The sequence below is a fragment of the Henckelia pumila genome, chromosome 2, assembly GCF_033568475.1.
Source record: "Henckelia pumila isolate YLH828 chromosome 2, ASM3356847v2, whole genome shotgun sequence".
Taxonomy (NCBI): domain Eukaryota; kingdom Viridiplantae; phylum Streptophyta; class Magnoliopsida; order Lamiales; family Gesneriaceae; genus Henckelia; species Henckelia pumila.
The window spans coordinates 111,508,831-111,533,126 of NC_133121.1; the positions used below are offsets into that span (position 1 = coordinate 111,508,831).

Genomic DNA, 24,296 nt, shown 5'->3' on the forward strand with positions numbered 1-24,296 from the left:
GAAAATTAATACATGCACACAATTAAGTCACAAAAATAAAACCAACGCAAAAAAGATACAACTCTTAATGTATGGGAAATAAGAGAGTGTGCTCGATGTCAAGCCCAAGAGGAGATTTGATGGCCCATAAAGCATGGAAAGCTACTCTGTGCGTGTTGCTGCAGGTTGCTTGTTATCGCATAAAGGAGCAGCTGGTGATGTAAAAGCTTGTTTGCGCCTGGTCTGCAACTAATAAGGGAAATTGCGAAGCTTGCTGCGCTGTTGAGAATTGTTGGCGCAAGAGATTGGTGGAGCTGCGCGATCGCGCAAGAGGTTGTGCAGATTAGGTGCTGGTTTGCGCAGAGGGCTGGGGAAGCTGGGATGCGCGTTTGTTCTTGAAGGCAGCGTACTTGGAGGTGGTTGGCGCAAGCAATAAATGCTGTTAGTCTGCGCGTTAGCGCATGGTTGAAGTACAGATGGGAGAGGCTTGTTAGCGCGAAGATAGGCGCAGTTGGGGAAAGCTTGGACGCGTTTTAGCGCAGATGGAGAGCAGATGAGGGATGGGGAAGCGCGTTAGCTCGTGGTGGAGCGCTGATGGATGAGGCGTTAGCGCTTAGGTAGGCGCTAATGAGGAGAGAATTGGTGCATGGTTATGGTGCGCGATAGCGCAAAGAGTAGCGCAGATGAGCAACACGTTAGCGCATTGTTTAGCGATGTTGTTGCAAAGGTGAAACGAAGGGGAGGCGGGGGCGCTCGACAGGAGTGGCGCGGGCGCTCCTATTGCTCTGGTTTAAGATTTTTGGAGCCTGAAAAAAAATGAAAAATAAGAAAAATTAAGGTCAAAACTTTAAAATAAAAAATACTTAAACAATTAAATAACAAAAATTAAATAACCTGAAAATAAAAGAAAATAAAATAAAATAAAAATGCTTGGGTTGCCTCCCAAGTAGCGCTTGGTTTAAATTTGTTGGAAAACGCGGCTCTCTGATCAATCACGATTGATACCCGGTGCAGCGGAAGTTTAAAAATTTTTATCATGGAACAATTCCATGGTGTGGGTATCAACCATTCAACGATTAAATTATTGTGTGTGTAAAATTCAAATAACAATTAATTAAATTTTACCTCCAATCTCGAAGCGAGATTAATGGACACCACACAGATTTCTCTGCGCTTCTTGTATCTCCCAGGAACTGATGAACTCCTTCAATCAGGTCCACGAATGGGGTTTTAAATCCCTCTGATAGATTGCACTAGAAAATCTATCAGAAGTTTTTCTGCGAAGAGATTAAACGAATCTGATTCGTTATTCCTGACTGCAATTAAAAATCACAGACCGGAATTTCTCGGACAGAGGGGGAGGGTTCGGCCGATTTCTTTTGAGAGGAGGCTAGGGTTTCGAAAATCCTGTCTCAAAAATTATGACCTGTTGTGTGTAATTTCTGTACTGAAATAACTTATTTATAATGCAGGCCACTAACACCTTAGGGCCCATTAGTCATAAGCTAGGGCCCGACAAGCAAAGCCCGCACGTTCAGAAATTAATATAAAATTCATCGTGACTCCGATCGATGAACCAATTTCACCAATGTGCACAGAAACCATTTCTGCACATTTTAAAGTCAAAATAAATTTTCCTGAATCCGAATTCAGTGGTTTCCAAAAATGTCCATCCCTATGTCATTTTAGGAAATCCTACTCCCTTACTCTTATTTAAGAAGTCCAACTCCTTAGTTCATTAAATTTAACTCTTTAAATTTAACTATCTCAACGGGGATTAAAACTCCATTACACTGTGTGACCCTCAATGGTTCAGGGATACAGCTAGCCGTGGGCTCACAACTCCTTGTGACTCGGAACAACACTTTCCGACTTGCCCAACGAATCAAGGTAAAGCGCCTAGCAACATCGCCCCATGATTCCCTAGGTATCACTGATAGTGCCTACAAGAACCAGTAGATTTTGGTTAGCGTACAGTACGGTCCCTTCATCCATATATCCCGATCGAATCAACAACCATTGGTATATCGAGAGTCGCTCAAGATTCGATAACTATGCAATACATCTTGAAGATCAAATTAGTGACATCGCATGTGCTACTAAGAAACCATTTCTTAAATCACATCAAGTACTCTGGCCAGAGATTTGTCACACTAATATCTCCTCAGATCGCATAGGATATCCACACTCGCAAGTATGTGGTGAATCCTTGACAACAATGCATTGACTCCTATATGTGTCGTAACTGTACCCAATCTCGACACCTGATGACCCCCATAGAGTCGGTAAATGAGTCAAAGCACAGCACTAGCATATAGAGTCTCCATGATGTTTCAAGTCGTAAGGACTAATGGTGTACAACCAAAACCGCGGACTTTATCCACTCGATAAGTGATAACCACTTGGAAAGTCCGGATAGGGTAGTTCGATTATTCATCCTATGAATATCCATTTGCATGCTTCGAACATCTCCATGTTCCCTACCAATGAAACGTGGTACTCCGCATCGCAAATGCTAGTCTCAAACTCGAGCGATCCTTATCCTTATTATCGGACGGCTCAATCGACTAGGAACGGTTTTTAGAATATACAGTGACTATAAGATGTATTTCATGATAGACATCTCCATGTTCTACCACATCTTACATACACTATAGTATATTCAAGGTTTTTATCAAAACAACAATAGTATATCACAATATAACAATATGAAGTAATATAAAGTCATTGCCATAAAAGTGTAAATAATATTAAACAAAAGATTGTTTATACAAAGAGTCATCAAAGCCCATAGCCACACAGTTGGCTCACTGGGCACCCACTCTTACAATCTCCCACTTGCCCTATAGCCAACTAGTCATACTACGTAGACCCATTGCTTCGCGATGTTTGTCAAACAATGGTCCTGGCAAGGGCTTAGTAAGCGGATCAGCGATATTGTCTGCAGAGGCCACTCGTTCGACAATGATGTCTCCTCTTTCCACAATCTCCCGGATTATGTGGTATTTCCTCAGTACGTGTTTGGATCTTTGATGAGACCTTGGTTCCTTTGCTTGAGCAACGGCACCCGTGTTGTCACAGTACACCGGGACTGGACCAACAAATTCAGGAATGACGCCCAACTCTTGGACGAACTTCCTCATCCAAACGGCCTCTTTAGCAGCAGCTGATGCTGCAATGTATTCAGCCTCAGTGGTGGAATCCGCTGTGGTGTCCTGCTTGGAACTCTTCCAAGAGACAGCACCGCCATTGAGCATGAACACAAATCCAGAGGTTGACTTCGAGTCATCCACATCACTTTGGAAGCTAGAGTCGGTATAGCCTTCCAATTTGAGTTCTCGTCCTCCATAAACCATGAACATATTCTTAGTCCTTCGCAAGTACTTAAGAATGTCCTTCACGGCTTTCCAATGCATTTGACCAGGATTAGACTGATATCTGCTCGTGACACTCAGAGCAAATGCTACATCCGGTCTGGTAGATATCATCCCATACATGATACTACCTATAGCTGACGCATATGGTACATGTGTCATATTCTCTATCTCTTCATCAGTCTTGGGACACATAGACTTGGATACAGAAACTCCATGACACATGGGTAGATGTCCTCTTTTGGACCCATCCATTGAAAACCGTTTCAATATGGTATCGATGTAGGTTGATTGAGTGAGTCCTATCATTCTCTTAGACCTATCTCTATAGATCTGTATCCCAAGAATGTAGGATGCCTCTCCCAAATCCTTCATCGAAAATCTACCTGATAACCATATCTTTGTTGACTGCAACATCCCTACATCATTCTCAATGAGTAGGATGTCATCAACATAAAGTACTAAGAATGTCACCGCATCCTTAACTACTTTCTTGTACACGCAAGGTTCCTCCGGGTTCTTGATGAAACCAAAATCTTTTATTGTTTCATCAAATTTCTGGTTCCAACTTCTTGATGCTTGTTTTAGACCATAAATTGATCTCTGAAGCTTGCATACCTTATGCTCGCTTCCCATGGATGTGTACCCCTCAGGCTGCTTCATATAGATTTCCTCCTTAATGTCTCCATTAAGAAAAGCAGTCTTCACATCCATTTGCCATATCTCATAGTCATACCATGCAGCTATGGCAATTAGGATTCTTATGGACTTGAACATTGCAACTGGTGAAAAGGTTTCGTCATAGTCAACTCCTTGCCTTTGAGTATAACCTTTAGCCACCAATCGCGCCTTGTAGGTCAATACCTTACCATCAGGCCCAAGCTTTCTTTTGTAGATCCATTTACACCCTATCGGAACAATTCCATCGGGAGGATCTACTAAAGACCAAACTTGGTTTGTATGCATCGAATCCAATTCTGACTGCATAGCTTCAAGCCATAAATTCGAATCCGCATCAGAAATTGCTTCCTTGAAGTTTCTTGGATCACATCCAATGTCGGGTTCATCTTGATCCCCTTCAAGAAGAAGACCATATCGAACTGGAGGTCTAGAAGTCCTTTCGGATCTTCTAGGTGCAGGCGTGTCCAGCAATGGTTCCTGAGGTGTAGGATCGTTATTTTGTATTTCGGGTTCTTCTCGAACTTCTTCGAGTTCCATCATCTCGCCTTTCTTATCCAATAAGAATTCCTTCTCCAAGAAGGTGGCATTCCTAGAAACAAACACCTTTGTTTCAGCAGGATAATAGAAATAATATCCGATTGAATTCTTCGGATACCCTACAAAATAACATAAGCTGGATCGACTATCCAACTTATCTCCCACTGTCCGCTTCACGTAAGCAGGACATCCCCAAATCCTCAAGTACGAATACTTAGGAGCTTTGCCATTCCATAACTCGTATGGTGTTTTTTCCACTGCTTTAGTGTGGACGTTGTTCAACAACAATACCGCCGTTTCAAGCGCATAGCCCCAAAACGAAGGTGGAAGCTCAGTGAAGCTCATCATAGATCGAACCATGTCCAACAAAGTTCTATTACGACGCTCCGATACACCATTAAGCTGTGGTGTCATAGGAGGAGTCCACTGAGAGAGAATCCCATTCTCTTTCAGATAGTCCAAAAAACTCGGTACTCAAGTATTCTCCACCTCGATCCGATCGAAGTGCTTTAATACTTTTACCTAGCTTGTTTTCTACTTCAGCCTTGAATTCTTTGAACTTTTCAAATGCTTCAGACTTATATTTCATTAAATATAAATACCCATACCTTGAATAATCATCAGTAAAGGTAATGAAGTAGGTGTGGCCATGTTGAGTCCCTACTCTAAATGGACCACAAACATCTGTATGGATCAAATCCAACAGATTCTGACTACGCTCAGGTTTCCCCTTAAAAGGAGATTTAGTCATTTTTCCTTTTAGGCAGGATTCACAAGTAGGTAGAGAATTAATATCAGACATATCAAACATGCCCTCTCCCACTAGCTTGTTCATCCTCCTTGAGGAAATATGACCTAGCCTAGCATGCCAAAGGTTTGCCGGGTTTTGACTATCGATTTTCCTTTTGTTTGTTGTCGCCGGTTTATCAACATAATTCACTGGAACGTCTTTTAGTTTTAAGTTGTATAGATCGTTTTCAAGTTGTCCATTTCCAATTAAACATTCATTCTTGTAAATATTGCAAATCCCATTCACAAAATTGCAAGAATAACCATCTCTATCAAGCATAGAAATAGAAATAATGTTTTTAATTAAATCTGGCACAAATAAAACATCTCTTAACAATAATTTAAAACCGTTCTGCAAAGTCAAACAAACATCTCCAATGGCCGTAGCTTCAACTCTGGAACCATTCCCGAGCCTCAGCTGGGTCTCACCCATTCTAAGCCTGCGACTTCTTGTCATCACCTGCAAATCATTGCAAATGTGAGATCCACATCCGGTATCCAATACCCAAGAAGTTGTATTAAGTGACATGTTTATTTCAATATAGAACATACCCTTTGCAGTTCCCAACTGCTCAAGATATTCCTTGCAGTTGCGCTTCCAATGACCCGGCTTCTTGCAGTAATGGCAAACATCCTTGGATTTTCCATTGTTTGAAGCCTTTGTCTTTTGCTTCTTCTCGGGCTCAACTTTCTTGGGTGGGGTAGAACGTTTCTTGCCCTTCATACTTGGCCCCTTCTTCGCAGAAGATGAGGAGCCCACCAAGAAAGCTGGCTTATCCTTCTTAAGTGTGGATTCATATGTAACGAGCATATTGACCATCTCTTCAAGGGTGGCCTCTATCTTGTTCATATTAAAATTTATTACAAATCCATCAAATGAAGAAGGAAGAGACAGAATCAATAAATCCACATTGAGTTCATGCTCCAACACCAAATCTAGGGTCGCCAACTTCTGTATGAGCCAAATCACTCGTACCCCATGATCACGGACCGAAGTCCCTTCACGCATGCGGCACGTCATCAACTCCTTAACAGTAGCGAACCTTTCAGCCCTCGACTGAGCCCCAAAAAGTTCCTTGAGTTGCGTGTGAATGTCAGCAGCATTCACCGTGTCCTCAAATCGCCTCTGGAGTTCATCAGACATCGAGGCTTGCATATAGCATTTGGTCTTGATGTCATGGTCACACCATGTATCAAGTTTGGCCAATTCCTCCGGACTTATGTCAGTTGGTGCTTCCTTCGGAGGTGCTTTCTCTAACACGTAGAGCATTTTCTCCGAAGTTAAGACAATCTTCAACTTTCGGAACCATTCCGTATAGTTGGCGCCAGTCAACTTGTTTTGTTCGAGGATCGAGAATAATGGATTTCGCGAATTCATTGTATGAAATACTGAAAAGAAAAACAGACATATATCAATGATTGTTTAACAATTTACTAAGACATAAAATAGGCGAATTTAATTTTATGAATCTCACTCCCACTATTTTAACGATTTCACCACCCTCTAGTGAAAACGGGAAACTTTTTCCTTAGTGAGAACATGGAGTCCAATTGACAAACTTATGGTCCCGAATAATATCAGCCAACCATAATTCTCAAAAGGTAGAGCCCAATTGCTTCCAAAGCAACCCCCATGTGTTTACCTCATGTCCAATAAGGGCCCAATAATATGACGCCGTTTAAAGTGACATGTCAAGATGACCCATCAATATTAAGTTGTGATGGACGGTCGCCATGTGGATCCCCCAATAATATGAGCCGATCCCATGGGAGTTCCACCCAACTTACAACATTTGTCGATCCAATGTACAGCTTTCCGACGGACGGGCCCCCCCAATAATATGAGCCGGACCGTATCCGCGGGTAGCGTCACATACATTGACCGTTGATGGAAGGTGGGAACATTTAAACAAATTTAAATTTCCTTTATTTATCTTGATATAAATTTTAAATCATATTTAAAATGAGGGATTTTTAATTATAAAAATATTTGTCTCATCATATTCATTTTATTGCATGCTTGTCGGATTCACGCAATTTATGTCTAAACATGCATACAATCATAATATCAAATATTATATAGGATGATCGATTCCATTTCTAATTGACCCGTGGTTGCCAATCACGGGTCTTAGTCCAATTCTAGGTAATATGCAGTATGCAATGCAATCCTATTACATGTGCTTCCAATTTACATTTCTTCAGTCTTTATTGTCTGCTGGGCCCACCGTCTTCAAATCTTGATCTCCCACTAAATCTAATGTATTTACAATAAATAACAATGACAAGTAGGGATACATTTTTAGGGGTGGGAACGGGCTATAAACCAAGCCCACTTTTATTACATATGACATTCATATCGGGCCATAAACCAGACCCATTAATAAAACCAACAACAATAAAAACAAAATGTAAATTCCTAACATACACCTACAAAATTGGTCATGGCAATCGATCATCCTTATCCAATAACATTTAATTCAAAATTAATTTATTGGATAACATGCAGTGGCAATTCAAATTTAAACAAGATAAAATCATATTTTATATATAAAATCTCATTTCACATATAAAATCATATTTTATCTCTATATCAAATAAAATCATATTTTATCTATAAAATCCAATTTTACAAATAAAATCATATTTTACTCAATATATCATAAGATCATATCTTATCATCAATTGTACCAAAATAATTGATTTCAAAATTCAATTTACGGATAAAACATTAAAATTTTCCAAAAATTCAAATTTATCCAAAATCAATTTTAAAATTTACGGACTCGAACAATTCGATCCGAAATCTCGTGAACCAATCAAAAACAATTTTTTGACCGGACCAAAAATAAAATTTTAACATATTAAAATTAATTTTTAATAAAAATATAATTTTTCCCGCGGGCCGCCCGGGACACTCCCGGGCCGGCCCGCACCCGGGGCGCGGGCCGGGGGCAGCCCGGCTGCCCCCTTAGGGCAGCAACAATTGCTGCCCTGGCAGCGCCTGGCGCCGCCGCTGGGTGGCGCCGTGCGCCGCCCTGGGCGGCGACGGTCGCCGTCCTGGGCGGCGCCATGCGCCCCCTTTGGGCGGCGCCGTGCGCCGCCCGGGGCAGCAACAATTGCTGCCCCACCGGGCAGCGATCCAATCGCTGCCCGGGTTTTGCCCCGGAAAAAAAAATTTTTATTTAAAAATATTTATTTTGTTTTCAAAAAACCGAGATTCAAAAATTTTGTACAATCGATTAATTTAATCGTTTGATCTGAGCAACCTGGCTCTGATACCACTGTTGGAAAACGCGGCTCTCTGATCAATCACGATTGATACCCGGTGCAGCGGAAGTTTAAAATTTTTTTATCATGGAACAATTCCATGGTGTGGGTATCAACCATTCAACGATTAAATTATTGTGTGTGTAAAATTCAAATAACAATTAATTAAATTTTACCTCCAATCTCGAAGCGAGATTAATGGACACCACACAGATTTCTCTGCGCTTCTTGTATCTCCCAGGAACTGATGAACTCCTTCAATCAGGTCCACGAATGGGGTTTTAAATCCCTCTGATAGATTGCACTAGAAAATCTATCAGAAGTTTTTCTGCGAAGAGATTAAACGAATCTGATTCGTTATTCCTGACTGCAATTAAAAATCACAGACCGGAATTTCTCGGACAGAGGGGGAGGGTTCGGCCGATTTCTTTTGAGAGGAGGCTAGGGTTTCGAAAATCCTGTCTCAAAAATTATGACCTGTTGTGTGTAATTTCTGTACTGAAATAACTTATTTATAATGCAGGCCACTAACACCTTAGGGCCCATTAGTCATAAGCTAGGGCCCGACAAGCAAAGCCCGCACGTTCAGAAATTAATATAAAATTCATCGTGACTCCGATCGATGAACCAATTTCACCAATGTGCACAGAAACCATTTCTGCACATTTTAAAGTCAAAATAAATTTTCCTGAATCCGAATTCAGTGGTTTCCAAAAATGTCCATCCCTATGTCATTTTAGGAAATCCTACTCCCTTACTCTTATTTAAGAAGTCCAACTCCTTAGTTCATTAAATTTAACTCTTTAAATTTAACTATCTCAACGGGGATTAAAACTCCATTACACTGTGTGACCCTCAATGGTTCAGGGATACAGCTAGCCGTGGGCTCACAACTCCTTGTGACTCGGAACAACACTTTCCGACTTGCCCAACGAATCAAGGTAAAGCGCCTAGCAACATCGCCCCATGATTCCCTAGGTATCACTGATAGTGCCTACAAGAACCAGTAGATTTTGGTTAGCGTACAGTACGGTCCCTTCATCCATATATCCCGATCGAATCAACAACCATTGGTATATCGAGAGTCGCTCAAGATTCGATAACTATGCAATACATCTTGAAGATCAAATTAGTGACATCGCATGTGCTACTAAGAAACCATTTCTTAAATCACATCAAGTACTCTGGCCAGAGATTTGTCACACTAATATCTCCTCAGATCGCATAGGATATCCACACTCGCAAGTATGTGGTGAATCCTTGACAACAATGCATTGACTCCTATATGTGTCGTAACTGTACCCAATCTCGACACCTGATGACCCCCATAGAGTCGGTAAACGAGTCAAAGCACAGCACTAGCATATAGAGTCTCCATGATGTTTCAAGTCGTAAGGACTAATGGTGTACAACCAAAACCGCAGACTTTATCCACTCGATAAGTGATAACCACTTGGAAAGTCCGGATAGGGTAGTTCGATTATTCATCCTATGAATATCCATTTGCATGCTTCGAACATCTCCATGTTCCCTACCAATGAAACGTGGTACTCCGCATCGCAAATGCTAGTCTCAAACTCGAGCGATCCTTATCCTTATTATCGGACGGCTCAATCGACTAGGAACGGTTTTTAGAATATACAGTGACTATAAGATGTATTTCATGATAGACATCTCCATGTTCTACCACATCTTACATACACTATAGTATATTCAAGGTCTTTATCAAAACAACAATAGTATATCACAATATAACAATATGAAGTAATATAAAGTCATTGCCATAAAAGTGTAAATAATATTAAACAAAAGATTGTTTATACAAAGAGTCATCAAAGCCCATAGCCACACAGTTGGCTCACTGGGCACCCACTCTTACAAAAGTCATCAGCCCGACTTTTACCGATGTTAGATCTTCCCTTTCTCTTTTACTCGCCAAGCATCAATCAAAATTGGCGCTTTGAGATCGTCCCATAAACTGCAATTAAAATTAAGAAGAAATTATTTACTAACTTAAAAATAAAATAAAAAAAACTCTAAATTAAAATCTAGACTAATTGGTAACAAGACTAAACAAAATCAAAATTTTTTCCCGGCAACGGCGCCAAAAACTTGTTGTGAAAATTTCTCGCAAGCGTACGAGTGTCAAGTTTTAATATAGTGATTAAATCAGATATCGATCCCTCAGGGAGTAAAATAAAAATATTTAGTGCTTGTAATTGAAATAGTCTAAACTTTATCTAAAAAATCAATAATCAAGAAATTTGCAATAAAAATAAATAATCAGTGAAGTTTTGATAGCACGCACACAACTTTCAGGAAAAATCAATCAGAGAAAATTGGTCTAGAGGTATAGATTTCACCTGGTTTCAACAACAGTTAATCCTAAATAATTAATCTTCATGAATTTCAGTCGATTAATAGCCAAGAACACTTAAGTTTATTATTTCCCTCTCCCGAGCAACAAATAATGTTTATCAACTACATTTCAATTTCAATATTCCTATTAAGAATTTATCGCAGTGATCTATCACAAAACAATGTTCTTTTTAAAAGCTCTGTTAAAATCATACACTCTCCCGAGCTGTATAAATAATTAACAGTGTAGTTTCTACTGTCCTATTCAAAATCCCCTCTCCCGAGCAATGATTTCAAATAAATATAACAAATCAATTATTGATCAGATAATTGAAAAGACAATCAATTCTAGAAAAAACAATTAATCTAGAAGAAACTCAATTCAATAAAATCAAAAATTCATGAAAGCGTCTACACCAGGTTCCATCTGACCTCTAGACTCTAAAAATTTAGTTCATAACTGAATTCTGAATAAAACAATAATTCAAAAATTCAAGCATCTTCAGAATAAAATAAAAGATAAGAGAAACAAATCCGTCGTCGACGCCGTATCCGGGCGATCGAACTTCGTCTTCGTTCTTCAAGTTAAAGCACAAAATCCTCCAGAAATCTTCACACGATCAAACCCTGATATTCTGTAATTGTGATTGTGGCGGCTCTTTCTTTCAATTTTTCTGGCAGAAATCTTTTTATATCGCTCAGCAAAAGCCCACAAAAAGCCCAAGAAAATTATTTTCCGATATAATAAAATTTCCAAATCACAGCGACGGGGCGGGCGCTTAAAAATCCAGGCGGGCGCGCATAGGCTTCGATCTCAAGTTTCTCGCCTTCAAAGAATGTTGCGCGATAGCTCTTCAGTTCCTTTCTTTAGCGCTAAAGATATGCGCTATCTTAAGGCCCAACAAAGAAAAGCCCACTAACTCTTTCAATTCTTGTCTGTACGTTCTTTCTCTATTTCTCCTTTATTTTCTTTTCTCAATTCTTTTCCTTTAATTTTCTCTTCTAAATTCTCATTTTTATTCACTTTTCCAAATAAAATCAATAAGTCTCTGCAAGCACAAAAACAACACAACACAGCATAAATTTGCTCGAAACAAACAATTAATAATTAAAATCATATATAAATTAAGTGTATAAAATACACTTATCAAATACCTCCAAACTTAGATTTTTGCTAGTCCCGAACAAAACAATTCAAAACAATAACTTCCAAAAACTCAATCTATCTAAAACTAACAACCAAAAATAATAGTCAAGAAATATTATGGAGCAACGGCCTCTGCAATGATTTAAAAGAATTTTCAAATCCAATCTCATCCAACCTACTAACACTTGAAAGTTTCAATCATAATAAAATAACTGCATAAACTCACAATTCCGCAACTCAAGTTCAAAACACCATTCTTAAAATTCAATTCAAACATTCATAGATCATGAGGACTTTTTCAAGAAGGCATAGGATCAAATAAAGGATATACAATCAAAAACACTCACAAATAGGTAAATGCAAAGAATAATAGTGTGTGTGTTTCGATCAAAATTCATATTCATTAAAAGTATCAATCAACAGTCCATAGGCTAAATTCTCGCAACTCTTCTCCACTAGTATATTGGGCAACTGAGACTCGGTCAATAGGACTTATTCAGCTTATAATGTAAGGCCTGACTCATGGCTACAAACGAAGGATACAAATTCAAATAAGGAGTAATTCATATTTATCAAACTCTAATTACGACTCCTTTTCTTTCACAACTTCACACTTTTTCTCTTCAATTCACTTCATTAATTTTTTTCTCAACTTCATCTTCTTTCACAACTCTTTTCAACTTTCATCATTTTTTTTTCTACTACCTCTTTTCATCTTTTCAATTCATCCACCACACCATTCCATATTCACAAATAAAAACTAGGAGCATACAATATTTTAGCATTCAAATTACTCCCTTAAAGATAGGAATTAGTGTTTAGGCTAATTAGGTAGTCAATGTAGGACCTTGAAATAATGACGAATGGGGATTTATCACACGTTTACACGCATGCCATTCGATTTTCAAATAAAGCTCAAACAAGGTACTAGGGATAAAATAAATAATTAGGTAGCTTGAAAGGCTCAAACGAATTCAGAAAAATCGCCTAAATCATCCCTAATCTCAGTTTTGCCCGTATTTTGCCTCGAGGGGTGTCCGAACTAGTTCTAGACAAGTCTCAATCCACAATTAATTCATACAAATATCGATCAGTGCAGAAAATATAATCATCAGCAGTAAACGATGATTTTCCAACAAATTTCAGATTTCTCATACCTCAAAGTACTAATATACGTGTAAGCTCAAATCGGCAACTAAGGATAAATTTGTTCAATGAAAATTAAGCCCAAAATTTCAAACAATGTCTCAATCATCTCTATGTCTGTATGTTTCACAACTCAGATTCAAGTATTAATCACAGAGTATATAGGAAATTGTTCATCCAATTGGTTTCATTTTCTCAAAAATATTTTTCAGATAGGTGGACAATCATGAATTTCAGTTATAACACAAAACAAAAATTTTTCAGCCATGCATCCATTTCTTTCTCGACTCAATTCAACTCAACTAATCAACAACAACTAAACTCAACAAAAAATTTAATCTATGAAGCACACAATAAAATTCAACTACTCAACTAAATCATTGCACAAAATGATTCATCCCCCCAAACTTAATATAATCATTGTCCCTAATGATTAAAATCAATAAAAAGAATAAGGGACTCATACCTTCGACACCGAGCATCAGTACTCGGTGTTATCAAAATTTCCATGAAAAAATAATTCGCAACCGCAACCATGGTGAAAATAGTTGAGATGCACCACATGAACATCCAAAAGATCCTGAAAATTAATACATGCACACCATTAAGTCACAAAAATAAAACCAACGCAAACAAGATACAACTCTTAATGTATGGGAAATAAGAGAGTGTGCTCGATGTCAAGCCCAAGAGGAGATTCAATGGCCCATGAAAGTGAAGCCATTGGAGCATTAATGAGACGCCCTTCCTTAGTGCGATTGTGCATGCATGTTGCTCGGTCCATGGCTGCGTAGTATTAGTTTGTACTCTGCTGGGAAATTTGCTTGAACAAGGAAGTGATTGCTCGTAAAGAGGCATCACAATCGCATGTACGGAGCAACTAGGAAAGCATGGAAAGCTACTCTGTGTGTGTTGCTGCAGGTTGCTTGTTATCGCATAAAGGAGCAGCTGGTGATGTAAAAGCTTGTTCGCGCCTGGTCTGCAACTAATAAGGGAAATTGCGAAGCTTGCTGCGCTATTGAGAATTGTTGGCGCAAGAGATTGGTGGAGTTGCGCGATCGCGCAAGAGGTTGTGCAGATTAGGTGCTGGTTTGCGCAGCGGGCTGGGGAAGCTGGGATGCGCATTTGCTCTTGAAGGCAGCGCACTTGGAGGTTGTTGGCGCAAGCAATAAGCGCTGTTAGTCTGCGCGTTAGCGCATGGTTGAAGTGCAGATGGGAGAGGCTTGTTAGCGCAAAGATAGGCGCAGTTGGGGAAAGCTTGGACACGTGTTAGCGCAGATGGAGAGCAGATGAGGGATGGGGAAGCGCGTTAGCTCGTGGTGGAGCGCTGATGGATGAGGCGTTAGCACTTAGGTAGGCGCTAATGAGGAGAGAATTGGCGCATGGTTATGGTGCGCGATAGCGCAAAGAGTAGCGCATATGAGAAACGCATTAGCGCATGGTTTAGCGATGTTGTTGCAAAGGTGAAACGAAGGGAAGGCGCGGGCGCGGGCGCTCGACAAGAGTGGCGCGGGCGCGCCTATTGCTCTGGTTTAAGATTTTTGGAGCCTGAAAAAAAATGAAAAATAAGAAAAATTAAGGTCAAAACTTTAAAATAAAAAAAACTTAAACAATTAAATAACAAAAATTAAATAACCTGAAAATAAAAAAAAATAAAATAAAATAAAATAAAAATTCTTGGGTTGCCTCCCAAGTAGCGCTTGGTTTAAAGTCATCAGCCCGACTTTCACCGGTGTTAGATCTTCCCTTTCTCTTTTACTCGCCAAGCATCAATCAAAATTGGCGCTTTGAGATCGTCCCATAAACTGCAATTAAAATTAAAAAGAAATTAATTAGTAACTTAAAAATAAAATAAAATAACTCTAAATTAAAATCTAGACTAATTGGTAACAAGACTAAACAAAATCAAAATTTCTCTCCGGCAACGGCGCCAAAAACTTGTTGTGAAAATTCCTCGCAAGCGTATGAGTGTCAAGTTTTAATATAGTGATTAAATCAGATATCGATCCCTCAGGGAGTAAAATAAAAATATTTAGTGCTTGTAATTAAAATAGTCCAAACTTTATCTAGAAAATCAATATTTGAGAATTTTGCAGAAAAAATAAATAATCAAGATGATTTTAGATAGCACGCACACAACTTTCAGATAATATCAATCAGAGAATAATGGTCTAGAGGTATAGATTTCACCTGGTTTCAACAACAGTCAATCCTAAATAATTAATCTTCATGAATTTCAGTCAATTAATAACCAAAAACATTTAAGTTTATTATTTCCCTCTCCCGAGCAACAAATAATATTTATCAACTACAATTCAATTCCAATATTTCTATTAAGAATTTATCGCAGTGATCTATCACAAAACAATGTTCTTTTTAAAAGCTCTGTTAAAATCATACACTCTCCCGAGCTGTATAAATAATTAACAATGTAGTTTCTAATGTCCTATTCAAAATCCCCTCTCCCGAGCAATGATTTTAAATAAATATAACAAATCAATTATTGATCAGATAATTAAAAAGACAATCAATTCTAAAAAGAACAATTAATCTAGAAGAAACTCAATTCAATAAAATCAAAAATTCATGAAAGCGTCTACACCAGGTTCCATCTGACCTCTAGACTCTAAAAATTTAGTTTATAATAAAATTATGAATAAACCAAAACATGTTCAAAAATCCAAACATAAATTCAGAATTAAATAAATAAAGATAAAAGAAACAAATCCGTCGTCGACGCCGTGTCCGGTTGATCAAACTCCGTCTTTGTTCTTCAGATAAGCTCCAGATTTCTCTCCCAAAATCTTACGTTCTCTGATCTGTAGTGTGTATGGCGGCTCCTCCTTTTCAAGTCAGATGAAAAATTCCCTTTTATATCGCTCAAGAAAAAGCCCACTCAAAAGCCCAATAGAATAATTGGCCGAAATAATAAAACTTTCCAAACAGCAACGGGGCGGGCGCGCTAGGAACGGCGCGGGCGTCCCGTCATCTCGACTTAAATCTCACGGAAACAAAGCAGTAGCGCGTTAGCACATCTTGGAGCGCTAACAACAAGCGCTGATCATGAAGCCCAATTTAAAAGCCCATTCTATTCCTTCTTGTCTCTGATCGTTTCTTTTCCTTTTACTTCTTTTCTCTTTATTTTATTTTATTTTCTTCTCTTCTTTTTCCTCCCTTTTTCACATAAAATCAATAATTCCCTACACTCACAAAAACAACAAAACACTCACATAAATCTGCTCGAAACAAACAATTAATAATTAAAATCATATATAAATTAAGTGTATAAAATACACTTATCAAATAAAACTCTGAATAAAACAAATCATGTTCAGAAAATTCAACATAAATTCAGAATTAAATAAAAGGATAAGAAACAAATCCGTCGTTGATGTCGTGTCTGGTCGATCAAACTCCATCTTTGTTCTTCGGATAAGCTCCAGATTTCTTCCCAGAAATCTTCACAATCACGATCAATCTCTGATGTGCGAGTAAAATATTGTGGCGGCTCTCTCTTTCCAATTTGTCTGGCAGAAATTTTTTTATATCGCTCAGCAAAAGCCCACAAAAAGCCCAAGAATTTATTTCCCGATATAATAAAATTTCCAAATCACAGCGACGGGGCGGGCGCTCCAAGTGAAGGCGCGGGCGCGCATAGGCTTCGATCTCAAGTTTCTCGCCTTCAAAGAATGTTGCGTGATAGCTAGCTAAAGATATGCGCTATCTTAAGGCCCAACAAAGAAAAGCTCACTAACTCTTTCAATTCTTGTCTGTACGTTCTTTCTCTATTTCTTCTTTATTTTCTTTTCTCAATTCTTTTCCTTTAATTTTCTCTTCTAAATTCTCATTTTTCTTCACTTTTTCAAATAAAATCAATAAGTCTCTGCAAGCACAAAAACAACACAACACAGCATAAATCTGCTCGAAACAAGCAATTAACAATTAAAATCATATATAAATTAAGTGTATAAAATATACTTATCATTCATACAGCTGATTGCTGTAATATTGTACCGTCTTTTGAATTTCTCTAAGATCTCCGGAGAGTTTAGATGAATCTGGGGTAATTTCTAAAATTTGAGAATTAGAAATCATCTTTCTTTATCCCTTCAAAATTGAGAGCATTAATCACAACCTGTTGTAAGTAATCTATTGTGAATAGATTAACTTGTTCATAGGATTTCATATGAATAAAATCCTCTTGATTCAAACATTCGTTTGAAATCATCTTTTATAAAAATCTTCTCCTCAACAAAGAAAAGTATGAATTAACGAATAATATAAAGTGTGAATAATTAAACTAAGACTCTGATACCATTTTTGCGGATAATTCAAGTACCATAATTGAGCACAAACATTGCATAAATGAAGTACATAAATGCATAAATTGGATACAAGAATTAAACATTGGATTTGGCCAAATTTGGTGGTCCTAGGGAGTTTTAAGAAAGAATTTTTATTATAAGAATTTATAAAAAAGCTAATTTTGGATTTAGGGATTTATTCACAATTCACTCTTATTTCAATTAAGTTAACCGGTGTGCAAAAGTCTACGTACCATGCATTAATGTAGCTAAATTGTGCGAATGTGACAGGCATCCACGTTTTAATTGGTCACGTAATCATCAGGTAGATTTTGTTAGTGTAATCTTATCATATATAAAAGATTTTCTCGATTTTATTTTGATAAAATAAAGCTCTAATCGTAATATTATATGCATGGTTGACGTTAATTTGTTTAGATTAAAAGGTAAAGGCTTCGTTCTCACCTCCAAAACCATACCAATGGAGAATTGAACGTGCGACGATATATGAAAACCAAACATATATTAGTTTGTAAGTCTAAAAATATTTTTAAAGAATAATTGTACAAACACATACTTCCATTTGATGACTCACAATTGAGAAAGCCTAAATTTTGTCAAAACAACATTTAAAACATTTTAATAAAAAAAATTAATAAAAATGTTTTATTATACTTAATTAATACTTGTCCCAAACAGACTCTACATGTAATTGCAAATTAAATTCGTTCAAATATCGAAATCTTCTTTATGTATTGTAATTTCCTTTTCGTTTTCGTGCCCAATTAAGTATCAATTAATATTGGATGCCACTGTCGAAAATCTTGAATCATGTAATATTGGATGCCACTGTCCCCAATGCTGTCACGCTCGATCTTCCACCTGAAGGTGCTAAAAATGTGTATTTGTGGAAACGATCATTATCCAAATCATTTAGTGAAACAAACAAGAAACATCCAAAAAAAATTAAAATAATGAGAATCATGGCATATATAAAGAAGAGATGGCATGCATATATTAATTCATTGAATTTAATAATTAGTTGAATATATATATCAATATATATCTAAATTAATTATAACAATGGGGTTCCCTGGCAAGCTAATTGCTCAAGTGGCATTTAAGGCTGGAGGAGATGTGTTTCATCAGATTCTTCGCAACAACCCATCCCATTTAGTCACTACTTCGCCTACCAAATTTCAGGGCTGTGAACTTCAACAAGGCACTTTGGGAGTTAATGGCTCTGTTCTCTTCTGGAACTACACTCTTGGTACGTACATATATATGGATCAACATTATTATTAATATATATTGTTACATGTACGTGTAACCGCGCGTGTGTATAACCTCGATCGATTAATATTGTGTTTGCGTGTATATTTGTGATCGATATGTAGAGGGGAAAGAGGAAACTTGTAAGCAAATCATCCAAAACATAGACGAGGAGAAGAAGCAGATAACTTTCAAGTTCATCGAAGGAGATCTAATTCAGTTGTACAAGAACTTGACCATAACCTTTCACGTCGAGACCAAGGACGGGGTCGATTTTGTTACATGGACTGCGGAATACGAAATTATCGATGATGCTACTCGGCATCCCTTCTACGTCTTGAATTTCTGCGTCGAATTTACAAGCGAACTCGAGCATCATATATTCGGCAAGTGAATTGGATCGATGAGCGTCACGTGCACCTCTCACGCTCTTTAAATTTGTTTTCTATGAACATGAAATAAAAGAATAATATATATATATATATATATATGTTTACATATATATATATGTGTGTGTGTGTGTGATTCTATGAATAAATGTAGTCGTGCATGGGGACTTCTGTGATCTACTGGTAACGGCATGTTTGGTTAAATTTATGCAAGTGTGTTATATATATGCGTATGCGTTTGAATTCGGAGCTACTTTCCTTTTGATTATGGTATTGAAATTAATTTCAAATTCTATATAAGTTTTGAGTTAAACTTAATCCTTTAATTAATTTATTATGTATTTATGTATAATCATAAAATATTTAAAGTTTCTCGCGCGGCTTGTTGATTTGAATATTGACTTGTATAAATAAATATTATAATAAAGCAAAATTTCAAGAACGATATTGAATCTTCTCCCAAAAAAAAAAAAAAAAAACGATGAATCCAAAAATATAATAGAAATATATTAAAGAAATAAAAATATGTGGTCCTAAGTGTCCATACGTTATCTTAAACCTAGTTGCGCCTTATATATGGAATGAAGTTAATGACACATCAATTTCCAATCTTTTACATTCAAATATTTTGTCTTCACCTCAAATCGTCACTATTTTTCTACACCATTTTCTGGATAAAATTTTCAATTTTTCATGGCTACGTATGCAATAAAAAAATTTTCTTGTTTAATTTTCTTAAAAATTTGCATTAATTATTAATATATATATATATATATGTGTGTGCGCGCGCGCGCGCGCAAGTACATACATGCATGGGAGCATATTGGTGTAAGAAATCTGAGAATCGGTGACAATTTAACCCGAATTCATTGCACAAAACATGTGACGAGATTCATAAAGTCAAGATAGATGAATCGCAAATACGACATCATGTTTTGAGTCAAATATTTTTTAATGCAATCGAGTCGAGTTGTATTGAGTCAAATATTTTTCGAAATTGACTGGATCGACGAAAGGATGAGTACGTAGTGCCAAGCTCGAATTCGATTAAGAAGTGCTTTTCTATCTCGTGATTAAGAATTATAATTTTTATTTCAAGAAACAATGTTATAGCTAGCATGTAACATACAACAAAATCGAACTACTTTTTTTTTCCTAACCCCGTTACAACAAACGGCTTAAAAAAAAACATACAACAAAATCAAATGTAAAAAAACAAATATAAATGAAAAAATAATTTCTCAAATTGAATTACAAAATTCAAGCTAGCATAACATACATTTGAAATACTCGAACTCAAACTCAAATTTCTTCAATGTCATACCGATTAAAAGTATTACCACCTTGACATATATTGATCAGATTTCTTTAGATTCACTTATTATTATTATTATTATTATTATTATTATTATTATTATTATTATTATTATTATTATTATTATTATTATTATTATTATTATTTTAAAAGAAATATTTTGATTTATTTTTATGTACACAATTATATTTATTAGCTGAAATGTGACGTCACCCATCTTTATAAAATTTCATGGCTTTAAACTTAATTCTCTCTACTACATATACAAAAATCTTGGCTGATCAATGCAGGCACATAGTTCGGTATTTGCATATGCATGAATATATTTCTTTATTCACGTTATATATATATTATATATCTTTGATTGAAAAGTTGATATATAGCAGTAGCACCCACTTCCAAAATAATATATGTATATATATATGTTACGTATGATCAATATGAAAATTATATTTATATTATACATTCAAAAATGTTGTTATCTGCTTTTGTCAGTGGAGGTGAATTATTACATACTAAATATATATAGTTTTCAGTGAGCAAATCTTAAAAACTGCCGCCAATTAATCCCGCAGTTATTTGTATCCAATGTCAAATTATCAAAAGCTATTAATTAAAGGGAAATATATAATAAGATTATTTTTATAACCTAAACTAATTTATTCAAATATAATTAATGAAGTAATAATGATTTACAATATTCATATGTTTGTAGACCCTTGCAAGTGTGGGGCGCCCTTTGTTTCTGTATTTGCAAGCCAATTCACTGTTTTTCTGGCGATTGGAAGCCAAAGCCTTCTCATTCTTTCCTCCTTTGCATCATTACTCTCCCATTGATGATCTCTAACATTGAACTCAACACATGATCTTGGATGAACTATTATCTCAGACATCGATCTCTTGTTGTTTGTGTTCAAAATCGCTTTCGAATCCAAACCCGAATCTGAGGTTGAATATTGATCCCTATGATCAAGCTCTTATTGAGTATTTGTTATCCGAACATGAATATCGTTGAATCTTGATCTTGTTACATCATGAATCATCTCCGAATTCAGAGACATGATGTCGGAAGAGCTGATGTTGCTCCAACGATTCTTGATCAGTACATGAGCAGCTGCATCATGATGATCATAGACAACATTAATCTTGTGGTTGAATCTGTGGAGAGCAGTAGTGATAATCATTTTCTTGCTTTGATATTCCTCCAAATTATCTTGGGATATTATAATAACATGATCCTCCTTCTTGTTCTTGCCTTTTTCAAAGCTACTTCTTGAAGAAGATCCACAGTGATCATATTCTTCCTCTCTTTGAACATAAACCTCTACACTACTACTGCAAGATTCTTCTGATTCGGTTTGATCCCACAGAAATCGATAACTGTTGGAATAAGCCATTTGTGAAAGGTCATTCATCCCAACTTTTTGCCTGCAAAGAGGGCAGCTCGAATGTTTTTCGAGCCAAAGATCAATACAATCGACGTGAAACGCATGCTTGCACTTAGGCAGCAGCCTTAGTATGTCGATATCGTCGAATTTCGAGAGACAAACGGCGCATTCAAGGCCTTGTCTCGAGCCCTTTAGCATAGAGAACCTAAAGAAAGGTAGAGACTCGATCACTGCCTTCTCTATCCCCTTCCCTGAAGAAGCAGCTGCATGAGATTGATCATGAGGCCTCGATGGAATCAGCCAATCTCGAGTTTGTGATTCGGAGTTTCCGGGGGACTGCCGGTAACAGAATTTGGCATAGAGAAGAAGGACAAAAGTTAAGGTGAAAACAACTGTAAGCATGCCAATTACAACTGCTAGGCTTGGTTGAAAGTTGGTGACAGAATCTTGTGAGGTGTATGAGTTTTCTTGATTTGGTGAAGTAGTGATGGTGTTTTGGGCTTGAAGATTGATGAAGAAAATGAAATGGGAAAGGAGAATGGATGTAGTTTTCAGGTTCAATTGTTGTTTCATGGTGAAACTAAAGGAATTAAACAAAAGAGTACTACTGAGATTTTGGGACAAGTTGGAATATAATGGCATGCACCAATGAATACTTATCTTGTTTGTGAAGGAGGGCCATAGGTATTAATTAATTGGAGTTTTTTGTTTTTTTGTTTTTTTGACATTGCATGGTTGATTTTCATGGGGATGCATGATTATTTTTATAATATGGTATTCTCCATTATTGAAGAGTATATGATGCAAATTTGTCAGCTTATTTTTTGTTTCTTTCTTCGATGTTTTGTTCTTTTGTTTTCAGAATTTGAGCCATTCATACTCTTTTTGTATAGATTTGAGGGTGTCATGGATGTTGTCTCTCTTCCTATTTTTTTTAAATGAATATTATATTTCATGTTAATGATATGTAAAAATTCAACTTTTTTAAACACACAAAATTTCAGTTTGTTATACTTAAATGTTTTGTATGCATGGATCAACAAATTTTATAGCTACGATTATCATCTGATCTGCATAAAATTAAAGTGATTTATCGAGCCGAGTTTTTCATTATTTAAGTAACTTTTTTAAGTCAGAAATAGAGAAGGCAAAATTAACAGATAAAGATTTTTAATACAGAGAACCGAAAAAAAAAAACAACTAAAAATAATATTTTCTCGTCTCTGAGACTTATGGATAAGTTTTAAAGTAACATATTAATTTTTGAAACTATTCTTTAAACATAAAATAATATACGACCGGCTCAGTGTCATTTCAATGACTAATCAAGTTATTATTATTATTATTTTTTACCAATACTAATCGAGTTATTTATAAAGTAGTAGTTGTATCATACGTAAAGATGTATATTCGAAGCATAATTGGAGCTCGATATCAATAAAATTGATAAATCGGCACAATATGGTGTAGGCGTTGCCTAAAATTTTCTTACTCACACCCGTCACCCGCCCCATATCTTTTTAATTAAAGAATTTTATATAATAGTATTAATAATAGTAACAATAATAATACATTCTTCATTTCCAAGGGAAAGCTTATTTCTTGAAGGTTGACCCAACCAAATTTCATGTCTAGACATTTTTTGTCCCAAGAATAAGTGACAATTTTTCTTTGGAGAATTTAGTATATAATTTCTGAATTCACGCATAGCTTGCCGTGGATTGGTCGAATTGGAGCAAGAATTAATTCAGTGAAAATTGATGTTGTGTGGATCGCCAATTTTTTTGTTGACGTATTAAAGTTTCGTAAATGGAACAAGTATAAAATAATTTTATTAATTATTCAAATTATTTTTTTACTTGATCTTCTGGAAAATTAAATTTCAAAAGAAAGTTAATTTAACATTAGACATTTACAAAATGATAAGGATGAATAGAACGCCGTATGTGTTTTAATTAATTAAGCGTCGGTGGGATAGGGAACAAAGAAATCAATATTTTAATTTTTCAGTTATCCTTAGAGTTGTGATATTCAGGATATTCATCAATCTTTTTAAAAATATTTTTGGACATTTATTTTTAGATTTAAAAGTTATGTCAAAGATTAATCTTCACTTACTCTTAAGGGCGTATTTGCTATCACTATAAAAAAGTTATTTTTGGATTTTGACTTTTAAAAAAAATCATTTTTTGTGTTTTTTAACTCAGATTATGTATTAGTTTTCACTTAACTTAATTGAAATTCAAAAAGTTAAACATATGGTGATTTTGATTCTTCAAAAACGATTTTAATAAAAAAATTACAAATAATAATAAATACTAAAATAACTAGAATCACTTATTTACCA

The 24,296-nt window shown here is 36.3% G+C and overlaps 1 protein-coding gene and 1 pseudogene across 1 annotated transcript; one reads left to right on the forward strand and one right to left on the reverse strand.

The window, feature by feature from the left end:
• Positions 1–18,640: 18,640 nt before the first annotated feature.
• On the forward strand, positions 18,641–19,477 carry LOC140885464 (kirola-like). Its single transcript, XM_073292445.1, has 2 exons — positions 18,641–18,855; positions 18,983–19,477. Exons 1-2 carry the CDS (start codon positions 18,669–18,671, stop codon positions 19,249–19,251), a joined length of 456 nt encoding a protein of 151 aa, XP_073148546.1. The 5' UTR covers positions 18,641–18,668; the 3' UTR covers positions 19,252–19,477.
• A 1,785-nt stretch (positions 19,478–21,262) lies between these two features.
• Positions 21,263–22,522, reverse strand: LOC140878169 (putative RING-H2 finger protein ATL12; annotated as a pseudogene).
• Positions 22,523–24,296: the final 1,774 nt, after the last annotated feature.

What these genes read in the sequence shown, in the direction of transcription:
- LOC140885464 (XM_073292445.1), top strand. Translation starts at nt 18,669, where the DNA reads ATGGGGTTCCCTGGCAAGCTAATTGCTCAAGTGGCATTTAAGGCTGGA. An exon ending in CTTCTGGAACTACACTCTTG is followed by an intron (nt 18,856 to 18,982) that starts GTACGTACATAT and finishes ATCGATATGTAG; the next exon opens with AGGGGAAAGAGGAAACTTGT.